The sequence below is a fragment of the Mesocricetus auratus genome, unplaced genomic scaffold (genome assembly GCF_017639785.1).
Source record: "Mesocricetus auratus isolate SY011 unplaced genomic scaffold, BCM_Maur_2.0 Super-Scaffold_100676, whole genome shotgun sequence".
Lineage (NCBI taxonomy): Eukaryota > Metazoa > Chordata > Mammalia > Rodentia > Cricetidae > Mesocricetus > Mesocricetus auratus.
In genome coordinates, this window is record NW_024429266.1 from 149,654,087 (window position 1) to 149,665,854 (window position 11,768).

Consider the following 11,768-nt stretch of genomic DNA (forward strand, 5'->3'; position numbering starts at 1 on the left):
CAACCACTGCCAAGGCCCTTCAGCACTTTAAAAAAGTCATCCAAGGAAACAGCACCGAACCCTGGCCCCAGCTCACCTCCGGCTTGTATGTGCACACACTGCTTCAGGACTTTGCAGGGCTTCCATTTGGCAAAATTGTCCTTTGTTAGACTAGATCCTGAGGTCTAATCCCCAACATGTGGACAGCTATCCTGTATATGCTGGACAGTGCAGTGACCCAAGGCTGGGAACCCATGCCTCTTAACCTTCTTGTAGGTGCTGTGTTCTGCACTGGCCAGCTGTCTCAGGACACACCTGTCCCACTTCTGCCATCACGGCGGGCTAAGTTGCTTAGCTGAGATTAGGAAGCCCGACTCCCCCCGCAGCAGCGCCCCCCTCCCCGCAGCCTCCAGCGCCCACAAGACAACGACAAGGGTCAAGGTTGGAACCGTTTATTGCGCCCCAGGAGGGCGGCGGGCGGAGCAAGGCGCCGCGCAACCGGAGCGCGGGGTGGCCAGCGGCGGGCACGGCAGGCAGGCGCCGCCAGGCCATTGGCGCCGCCAGGCCGGTAACCATGACGACGGCCGTTGCCAAGGGTGAGAGCCAATGGAGGCGTCGCCAGGGCCGTTTCAAAAACCTAAAGCAAACAGAACGCAGCATCGCTGGGGGAGGGGCGGGAAAGGGACAGGGAGTGGGGACCTGGGCCAGGCCGAACCGTACGGAACCGGTACACTGCGGGATTGAGACAGAAAACTTGACAACGTCGCCGGCGTCACTTGCGGCCCTTGGGCACCTTGGGCACGCTGGGTTTGGCCGCCTTCTTCACCTTCTTCGCGCCGGCAGCCGCCGCCTTCTTGGCCTTGTGCGCACGCCGCTCCGGCTGCGGCCTGGCAGGCGTCCTATCCGCCGCCGTGCGCGCCTTGGGCGCGGGGCTGCTGGCCGCCGAGGCTCCGCGCCGCTCCGCGCCGCCCTCCAGCTTCTTGCGGTTCAGCTTGAAGGAGCCGTTGGCGCCGGTGCCCTTCACCTGCAGCAGCGTGTCGTTCTGCACCAGCGCCCGGATCGAGTATTTGAGGTAGGTGCGCCCGTTCTGCTGGTCGAACCACGCCACCTTCCTGGCCTCGGCGTAGATGCGCGCCAGAGAGGAGCCGCCGCGTTCACCCAGCTTGCGGATGGTCTCCACAACCAGCTGGCTATACTTGCCCGGTTGGTTCTTCTTGCGGTTCTTCCTTCTCTTGGGCTGCGCGGGCGCCGCAGGGCCGCTCGCCTTGGCCGCCTTGCGGGCCTTCCCGTCGGCGCTCGTCGGCGGCAGGGCCTCCTCAAGCTCCACAGACATGGTGGCCAGCGGGTTAGTGGCAGGCGGCGCGCGGTAGCCTGGGGGCCGCGCCGGGAAGAGGAAGGCGAGGGGCCTTGGCGGCGCCGGGGGGCTGGGGGCGCGCGGCGGCTCCAGGCGGGAGCGGCCGCGGCCGGGCCTAGGACCGGGCGGCAGGGCTGGGGCGCGGGTGGGGGCCGGGCCGGCCGCGGCGGGGCTCGGGGGTGGGATGCGGAGAGCCTTCGGGCAGCGCGGCGGGGCTACGCCGGCTCCGGAGCTCTGGGCGTGCGCGCTGCGCTCTGGCGGAGAGCGCGCCTCGCTCCGCTTTTATTTCCCCGTGGCGGACCACGTTGAGAACAACAACAGCCTGGGCCCAGGCCAGCTCCAACTTGTGCTTCTTGGAGTGCCTTCTGCGGCCGCTGGCTCCTCCGCCCGGGGCTTCCGGGCGCGGGTGCACCCTCAGCAGTGTACCCTGGCTGGGGTCCGAGCCCGCTGCGCGGTGCAGAGGCAGCATGCACCTAGGAGGGGCTCGGTGAAGCGGCACAGAGGTGTGTACCCCACGCTACACGAGCGTGGTGGAGGGGGGCTTCCAGTTTGTGAACAATTATCACGGGCCTGGGGCGAGACCTCAAGGCCCAGAGCTTTGCAAGTGACAGCCAAGGGTGCTCCTCAGGCACCCGAGTTAGGTTTGGGCCCAGGGGACCACAGGTCTACCCTCAAGAGGGGCTTTAATTTGTCCTAACTAACACAGGGTACGCCCTCACGCGGCCGACAGGAGCAGTGCGAAGAACTAGGCGGTTCTGGGGTGGGGGTCTCCTCTGGATCCTAAGGGAGTGCCCAAGGGAGGTGCCCTGAGGTGGCATGCTCAGGCTTTGGGCACTAGGCATCCCAAGACTGTGTCAGCAGAGTCAAGACCACAAGACCTCTCCCCAGACACTGCCTCACTACTTCCTGGCTCCAAGTACACCATTTTTGTGATGCCTAAAAGCAGCTGTCCCTGGTCCCCTAAAAACCAAATGGGGGCTCCAGGATAGGCAAGTGAGATTATGAGCCCATGGGGCATGTCTCAGAGGTGTGGCAGGGGAATGGCTTTTGGGAGTCGAATACTGCAACACTTGGTAAGGGAGGGCTTGAAGGTGGCGAGGTGGCAGAGTCAGGGGGATCTATGTGAGTTTGAGGCCAGCCTGGTCTACAGAGCGAGTTTCAGGACAAGTTTCAAGTCAACGTAGAGAAACCCTGTCACGAAAAAAACAAATAAACCAAAACAAAAACCAAGTATGACAGTGGAGAAGAGGATGGCTCAGGCAGTGGCCAGTCTGTGAAGGACACAGTAGACACCACTTAAGTCCATGCCAACTTTTGGGATGAGTATCAAGCAGTTCCCTGGCTTCGTGTGAAGGGAGCCTTTGCCTGTGTATCAGGAAGGCCCTGACTCACTACAGAGACCTCATAAACGGGAAAGGAAAACCCAAGATTCCCAGTCATTAGAGATGCCTTTCAAATAACTGGGACCACCTCCCTCCCTCCCTCCCTCCCTCACCCTGGTAGTCAGATTTCTCTTTGGGCCTCCAGCTCACAATTAAAGACACAGGGACTTACTAATTATGAAAGCTTGGCCTTAGCTTGGGCTTGTTACTAACTAGCTCTTATAACTTAAATTAACCCATTTCTGTTCATCTACATCCTGTCACCTATACCCATCCTGCTTCCTCCCTGTCTCCTCACATCTCACACACCTCAATTCCCTCTCCTACTTCCTCTCTCCGTTCCCAAGTCCCACCTCTACCTCCTGCCTAGATATTGGATGTTCAGCTTTTTAATATACTAGTCACAGCAATATAACTTCACACAGTGTACAAACATCCCACAACACACCCCATTCAAAGGAGGGGGGGTAAGGAACATTAGGAAGTTGACCGGGGTTTAGCAGAGATCAGAGCCTGAGTTGCCCCATAGTCGATGAGGCACAGTCTGTGTGTGGGGAGACTCTCCTGGACTCACTACCCTCTGTTTCCAGAGCAGCTCATCCTGGTGGCATCAGCTGATGACAGCCACTCCTATCTGCCTCCAAGCAGAAGCCTGCTTCCTCCACTCCTGTGCACTAGGATGCTGCCCACGGGCTCACTTACAGCTTCAGGCAGAAGGACTGACTTGTCTTTCACCCTATCCTCCCAGTCTATTGGTTCCTGTCCATCTGAAGTACCATAGGCAGGAAAAGGAAAGGTAACATGAGAAAAGCCCCTCACTATTGGATCTTGTTTGCTTTTCTTGCTAAGAGTCAAGAAACATCAATGCAACTGCTGAGCCCAAAATTGCTCACAGAAGTACAGTTTTCATAAGGCATCAGAACATCAAATGAACTGTAACTAGTTTGGGGCAGAATGCTTGTAACTGAGCTTTTTTTAAAAATCATATTAGTACTTCTCTCCTGCCTAACATTCAAGAATGCATCTCATAAAAGCACTATTTCTTTTACAAAAGATTTTTGTTTGTTTGGTTTTTGAGACAGGGTTCCTCCTTGTAGCCCTGGCTGTCCTGGAGCTAGCTTTGTAGACCAGACTGGCCTTGAACTCACAGAAATCCACCTGCCTCTGTCTCCCAAGTACTGGGATTAAAGGTGTGCGCCACCACCACTTGGCACAAAAGGAAAATTATTTAAGATTTTAAAGAGTGAGCCAGATCATATATTTTTACCCTACTTTTAAACTTTACTTGCATTTTATGCTTTGCTTAAATCTTTAAACTGTATTGAAATTGTATCCTCTGAGGGATGTAATTTAGTTGTTATAGACACTTCATTGTGATAGTGTTGTGTGTGTGTGTGTGTGTGTGTGTGTGTGTGCACGTGTGTACTCGTGTACAAGTGCATGACTTGGGTGTCTTTCTTGGTCACTCTACCTTTTTTCCTAGACATGGTCTCTCACTGAAACTTGAGCTCCCCAATTCAGCTAGCCTAGCTGGCCAGCAAGCCCCAAGTGTCTGCTTTTCTTTCTGCCTTGGCAGTACTTGACTTACAGATGTGCATGGACAGACCCATCTGGGCACCAGGGATTGGCACTCAGCTACTCCTGCTTGAGCAGCAGAGGCCTCTTACCCACACATCTCCCACCCATTCTCCTCCCCTTCCCCCTTCCCGCTCCTTTCTCCCCCTCCCTTTCCTCTCCTCTTCTTTCCTTCACACACCCTTGTCTTAGAATTGTGTATTAATTATAATTACCCTTAGGTTAGTGGTGAAGGGACCCAGACACAGCTCCTCACCACCACACTCCTTTCCTTAATTTTTTAGGGACCTCTGCTCAGGTCCAACCAATTTGTGGTTTTCATGTAGAAGAGAATTTCAGGACTAGCCACTATAAAGTAGAGTTGGAGATTGTTAGAAGAATGCTCAAGACAATGAAAGCATGCCCGAGACTGGGTTGTGGGCTTCAGTAAGGGAGCCAAGATGAGTTCTCTTAGTAATCATTAGCTGTGTGTACCATTTGGTGGCTCTCAAGTTACCTCTCAAAAGATTGCTAAGAAACCCTTTTCTTTCCCTTCCTCCATGCATAAAGCGTATGAGGACACACTCAGCCATGCATGTGCAGAGGAAGAAGTGGGTATCTTCCTCGATCACTCTCCACCTTATTTTTTAAAGATATTATACTTTGTGTTTATGAGTGTGTATAACACGAATAATAAAAACCCAGAGACAGATATTGGGGTTCAAACCTGTGATCAGACAAAACAGTCAGTCACTAGCTCTTACCTCTACCTCAGACTGAAATGGGTGATCCTGTCTCCACGAATCCTCACAGTACAAAGCAGACTGCACTGCTCTCCACCAAGCCTCAGACTGCAATTCCTGTCTCCTCCTTATATTTCTCTCCACTCCTGTCTTCACCCTCCTAGTGCTGGGATTAGAGGCGTGAGATCCCAGCTGCTGAGATCACCTGTGTGAGTTGTTTCTCTTTTAGACTGGATCAATTTTGTGTAGCTCAGGGTAGCCTTGAACTAACAGAGATAACAGAGATCTGTCTGTCTCTGTCTCCCGAGTCCTGGGGTTAAAGGTGTCTGCCACCACTGCCTGGCCTCTATGGCTAACTAGTGTGGCTGCTGGGATTATAGGTGTGTGTCACCACTGCCTGGCTCTATGGGTGTGGCTAGCTTTGCATTTTGATCTCCAGTAGCTTTATTAAATCATAATAAATGACCACAAATGTTTTGCCTGCATGTATGTCTGTGCACCACATGTGTGCAGACATCAGAAGAAAGCATTGGATCTCCAGGAACTGTAATTACAGATGGCTGGGAGCCACCCCGTGAGTGCTGGAACTGTACTTGGGTTGTCTGCAAGAACTTAACTGAGTTAACTCAGTGCTCCTAACCACTGAGCCATCTCTCCAGCACTACCACCTTGTTTTTTGAGTTGGTTTCTCACTGAACCTAGAGCTACGGCACTAGACTGGCTGGCCAGTGATATTCCAGGGTCTGCCTGTTGCCATTCCCATTATTGGGATTTTAGAGGCATGCTGTCTTACTGGGCTTATATGGGGATGCTAGGTATTTGAACTCAGATCCTCATAATTTTCATACTAGGAAGCACTTTACCCACTGGGCCATTTTTTTTTTAATAAGTGAGATTATAGGGTGGCTCCAAGGATGCCTTGGATGGAAGTACCTGATTAGTTAAAACCAGGAGCCACTAGGTCTACAGAATGGGTGCCGTGTGTGTGTTTTCTCTGTAAATGGGGTTTCTGCTAAGATTCCTAGAAAATTGCAGGCATATGTAGCTGGGGAAAGAGAATGGCCATAATCAGTTACTTGTGTTGGAATTCTTGTTTCTTTGCTGGTGAGAGGCTTCAACCAGATTACAGGGAAAGGGACTCCCCTCTTTTCTCATGTCCCATACTTTCCTCTGTCTCTCTCCTGCCTCACTTTTACTCTCTGAATATTGGAAACTCACTAGCTTTGATCCACTGACTTGTTCTGAAATGCTTTCTGAGAAGCAGACAAGGACCTGGCATCACCTAAGTGGAGGTCTAAGGGAAAGGGGACCCTTTAGGTGGCTGGCATCTGTGTATTCTTGATGCTGCTGACAAGTATACCCCAAACTAACCTGCCCTGCATCTGTCCAAACCCCACCCTCACCCCACCCCACGTCTGAGAGAGGGTCTGGGTGCCAGCCTGTGCTAATGGACTCCAGTCCTGTGCATCAGATAGGGTGAGCTCTGCAGCAACCAGGTTCAGGCCTCAGCCACTAGCCCTTGTCTTCCTTCTACTTCCTGGAGGCTCCTGCCTCAAGGACTCTGCTGCCTCCCAGGATTATTTCCTTCATAGCACTTCCATCATGGGATGCTGCATCTCTGTTTACTTGTGGGCTTGGCCCTGGCTAATGTTTTTTGTTGTTGTTGTTTTTGTGTCTATATGGGTTTTTTTTCTAGACAGGGACTTGCTATTTAATTTTTTTAAAAATTAGAGCCGGGCGTTGGTGGCGCACGCCTTTAATCCCAGCACTCAGGAGGCAGAGGCAGGCAGATCTCTGTGAGTTCGAGGCCAGCCTGGTCTACAGAGCGAGTTCCAGGACAGCCTCCAAAGCCACAGAGAAACCCTGTCTCGAAAAACCAAAAAAAATTTTTTAATTATATTTAGTGGGGTGGGAAGGGTGTAAGGACAGCAGGCGAGAGCCAGGTCTTTCCTTCCGCCATGTATGTATGTCCTAGGGATCAGACTCAGGTTGGCAGGCTTGACAGCAGTCCCAGGACCTGGTATTTCTCCTGCTGTGAGCTCTTCAGAACCGAGCTATGACTGCAGCACCTCCCGCATCAGTCAGGTGGCCTCTGAGTAAGTGACCCTTCTCTCTGGCATTCTTGTGACTGAAAGTTCTGGAGGACTGGGTTTAAGGGAGGCACTGAGTCAGATTGCCATTTGGGGGAGGGAATTTATTTGGATATTAACACCATGGAAAGAGCATGGTGAGGGCTCTGAGCAGAGAACTCAGGCCCTTGAGGCGGAGTGGGAGTCCCTTCTTAGTGGTTTCGGAAGAAAGGGAGGTTTTCTTCCTCACAGTTGGGTAGGCACATCACCAGCTTGCACTCCAGGGAAGGAATGTTGGACTCCACAGCTGTAAGGAAAGTTGGAAGGATGACTGTCTAATTGGGTGGAGCTCATTATACTCATAGCACATAGTCCGGCAGTCTGAGGTCTGTAAACTTCCTTCAGGGAATAATTAGTGTGCCTGCCATTCTCTTGGAAACAGGGCATCTGAGTGTATCAGAGGTCCACAGATACATGGGCTTTTGTAGAGAGCTTGCTATTCCTTCACAGCAGCTGAAGAGGCTGCTGTAGGGGACACACCCTGATTAATTAGCTCCCCATCTGAAACCTAATAGCACTATCATAGCAAGAAGGAAGCCGGTCTACAGCAGTGGTTTCCCCCCCCCCCAAGACCACTTTGTGGTGACCCCCAGTCATAAAATTAGTTTCGTTGTTACTTCATAACTGTAATTTTGTGATGTAAATATCTGTGTTTTCCAATGGTCTTAGGCAATCCCTGAAAAATAATCATTAAATCCTACAGGGGGTGGGGCCCACAGGTTGAGAACTATTTATGGGCCCCTGTTGCTGGCTCTCAACATTTTCCAATACACTGGAATGTTCCCAAGTATCTCCTGTTCAGGCAAGGAGAAGGCTGAGGGCCGAGGGGAAGCTGATTTTCTGGAACGAGATTTCACAGGATTCTGACAACTTGTCTGACCTCCATGCTGGAGAAGATGAGAGGGATGATAGTGTTGGGGTGTCCTGGACCTCTTTATTTGTTCCTGTTCCCTGTATGGCCACTAAATCTTTTTTCTCTACATCTTGTTTGATAGACCTGTTGAGGACTGGTGGCAGGACTTCCTGGGCTGCTAAGGCCCAGCCCTGGTCCTAACAGCTTGAGGACCACTCTCATTTTCATGTAGAAAAAGTAGCTTCAGTGATTGACAGGAACCAAAGTGCAGCCTGACTGAAGCAGCACACACAGACTCGGGAAGAACGACCAGGATTAAGATGCCACAACTTTGGCTGAGTGGCGGGGGCACCTGTTCCCTACAACCGAAAGGTCTCTAATAGTGGGGTTCAAGGATGACAATGAGATGCATTGTGAGGGTCAGGAGTTCATTATAAGAGTTATTAATGCCATAGATGGACAGACAGCAGCATGACTGTCTGTCCAAGGAGAGGTCAAGTCTGCAATCAGAGTCAGGCATCTTCTGAAGGATGGATGGGGTTTCACAGCCTGAAGCCAGGCTCTCTCATTTTGCAGTGAGCAGCAGGGAAGGGGGAGAGGTTGGGGGTGTGTGACCACAGTAGCCACAACTAATTCTCCAAGTGAATGTCTGGGCACTTGGCAGTCTGCTAGCTAAAGATTCATAGGCCGTGCCCTCAGGGGGATTCCCATCAGTATGTGGGAGCTGCTGCAGGTATGATGTCTGAGCAGCAGTCTGGTTTGGATTCTAACAGGCCTGCAGCCAGATACCTGACAGAGCCTGGCAAATGGTGAGAGGGCATGTGGTGTTCTGAAGTCCCAGGTCAGGAAAATCAAGTGGCTTTAGACCTGGCAGGGAGCACAAAGGAAAAGTCTTAGCCCCTAGGATGGTGGGGAAGGTGATTTAAGATGCAAATGAGTATTATGAAGCCAGGATGAGGTGTTTTTATTGGGCTGGGACACCTTTTGTCTTCACCTTCCAGTTTAGGCAATGAGCTACCAGGGGGGCCTTGCTGGTCAATGGAGCCTGGGAACCCCCAGTTGCAGACAGTCCTGGGACCTCGCAGAAGGCTTTGATTTTCTGAGAAAACATGTCCTAAAGAGGCCCCAGTGGAAAGGACTGAGCCAGCAGTCAGGGCTTCACTTTGAGACCCTTGCAGCCTAGGTGTAGAGTTCTCTTTCTAGGGTGCTCCACCCCCGTCTGCCCTCCTGCAGAAGCTGTGCTGGGTCATGCAGAGGTTTGAGGATGGACATGGAGGCCCTCTTTTGCTGTGCTCCATGTCCTGGACATCAGCACACCACTACCTAGGCCAGGTCTCAGATTCCTTTTTCATCACCTTCTCGTTTTCTTTGTGTGCCTTGAGCCCCATTTTAGTTTCTGGTGTTGTAATGTGCACAGATCTGTTTGGAGGGCACCTGTGAACTGGGCTTACAGAGTAGAGAGGGAGGGACAAATGGTTAGAACAGATGGGGGGGGTTAGTGGCTGAAGAAGTGGACTCTAGAATTTGGAATCAAATTTGGTGGGAGACAGCAGCCAGCAGAAACAAATAACCCCTACAACACTTAGGAAAGTCAGATTAGCAGCTCGGTTCCTGGAAGGGAGCTCGTTTATGCCACTCCTAGGTTTCAGCACCAGATGAATGAAAAAATAAGAGGAGGATGACACGACTATTCCTAAAGCATGGAGATTTGTATTGTAGATATAAGGGAGGGAGAAAGCAGGCAGAGGGGAAGAGTCCACGCCGAGCATGGCTGGCAGACTAAACTGGGCTACGAGAGGAGAGGAGGCTAGAGAAGAGCCACCCACCGAGAGGGACAGCCAGGGCCCAGAGACCTCGAGGCGACTGTAGCCAAAATGACTAGGGGTGGGGGCAGAGGAGGAGCACAGAAGCCACGCCCCTGGGAGGGAGCCATCTAGGGGAGGCGCAGGGTGAGAAGTGCTGGGAAGAGCCACAAGTACTGCCTGATGATGGGGGAGGGGCCAGAGTCTGCTTCCGTATGCTAATGGACACCTCAGCCATGTGTCGAGAGTGTGAGATAGTGATAGAAACAGAGGCAGTTTATTAAGAAAGAAAAGGGCACTCCTGAGGCTGTCACCACACACTTCTGATCCTTTATGTTACCGACATAGCAACTGCCTTCCGCACTTGTATACTGTGGGCTTTTCTTTAGCATGGCCAGGTAGACTTCCCAGGTTTCTTTGCGGAGTGACATACACACGTCAGTCTTGATGCCTCTCTCTCCGTCTTGTTACTGTGCTGGCACAGCACCACCGTTTGCTATCCTCCTCGGCTCTGGGGAAGACCAACTTAGAGAGCAGCTCTGCTCAACCCCGATGCTATTTCATTTCCTGTTTTCTGTTCTCACTGGAAGCTTCTGCTTCTTGCCTCTTGCTGTCCCTGCTGTCTGCCCTGGGCCCTGCCACCTGCCCTGTCTTTAGTTAGGAATTATTGTTTCCTATATTTTTGGCTCAAAAAGGGTTGACCAGGGGTGTGCTAATAAAGACCTATTGCTAGGCTTCATCCTAGATGATCTGTGCTCAGTGCCAGAGCTGGAAGCCTCCAGCCTTCCCATCAGAGCCTTGCTCCAGTTGCTCCCAGGACAAGGGTCCCTCTTTACCTGGTGCCAGTTTCCAGTCTTGGTGGACTCTCCCAATGGACCCCTCATCCCCCTCCAATCACACCTTGTTTTTGTCCCTGAAGAAGTGGTGGCCCCTAAGGAGCTGGGATGGGCTGAGAGGCCACTGTGGAAGGGCCTAGGTATCAGAATGAAACAAGCAAGACCTGTCAGCTAGGTTCCCATCTTGCTGGACCACGGACCTCTCTTGAGGGAAGGAGACAAAAACTTCCACCTAGGACAGCAGGGCAGGCCCTGGCAGGGGTTCCTGAGAACAGCATCAGATAGCCGGGAGAGGGGACTAAAGCTTGAGAGACTGGCTAGTGATAGATAGCAAATCTTTGCTGTTGGGTCCATGTAAGCCGCTGCTCACTTGCACACCACTTTCTAGGATCCTGTCATTAGCTAGAGGAAGACTCTGTAGCTCACTACTACACTGCCCGGCACATAGTAGGCCCTCAATAAATATTTGTTGAATGAATGAGAGGCGATTCAAAGCCAAGAACAGATTTTTGAGTGTCTCTGAATCTTTCGTGTCATCATCTCCACAGGGGACCTAGGTCCAAGAGCTTTATGAGGTCTATGCCACCTGACAGGGCTGGTGATGGGACCTCACCTCAGAGCCTAGCTAACTGAGGCTCTGTGAGGGACATAGACACTCCCTTTAATACAGAGAGCTCTTGTCCCACTAGATCTTGGGGGTCCTGAGCTCCCCCACTCAGGAGCCAGTCAGCAGCTGCTGGGCTCCTCCATTGCTTCTTCGCTGCCATCCCAGACGTGGGTGCTCAGCGGGATCTGACTGTACTGAGTCGTCGACACTGACCTCTGCCTAAAGGCCAGTGCTCCGGATCCTGCTCCCTGCTCTCCGTTTGGACTTTATCTCCTGGCCACATGCCCCTTCTTTGCTATTCCTCAACAGGTCATCCTGATTCCTTTTCATTTAAGCTTTTTCTGGCTAAATTATCTTTAATTGACTGCAGTATCCATTCCCCAGTCACAGAGACTTGGCCTTTACAACACTGAGTGATAGGAATCTAGAAATGCCATTCTATCTTCTGTCTTGGACTTATACTTATGAAAGATTAAAAAGCAAAGCAAACCTCACCAAGCCCGCCCCTCCTAGCACTGCTGGGAAGCAT

The 11,768-nt window shown here is 51.9% G+C and overlaps 1 protein-coding gene across 1 annotated transcript; it reads right to left on the reverse strand.

The window, feature by feature from the left end:
* Positions 1 to 415: 415 nt before the first annotated feature.
* On the reverse strand, positions 416 to 1,446 carry LOC101832360 (histone H1.10). Its single transcript, XM_005071138.4, has one exon. The coding sequence runs from the start codon at positions 1,310 to 1,312 to the stop codon at positions 752 to 754; it is 561 nt and encodes a 186-aa protein (XP_005071195.1). The 5' UTR covers positions 1,313 to 1,446; the 3' UTR covers positions 416 to 751.
* Between the last annotated feature and the right edge of the window lie 10,322 nt (positions 1,447 to 11,768).

Coding starts and splice junctions, on each gene's coding strand:
- LOC101832360 (XM_005071138.4), bottom strand. CDS start 1,312: ATGTCTGTGGAGCTTGAGGAGGCCCTGCCGCCGACGAGCGCCGACGGG.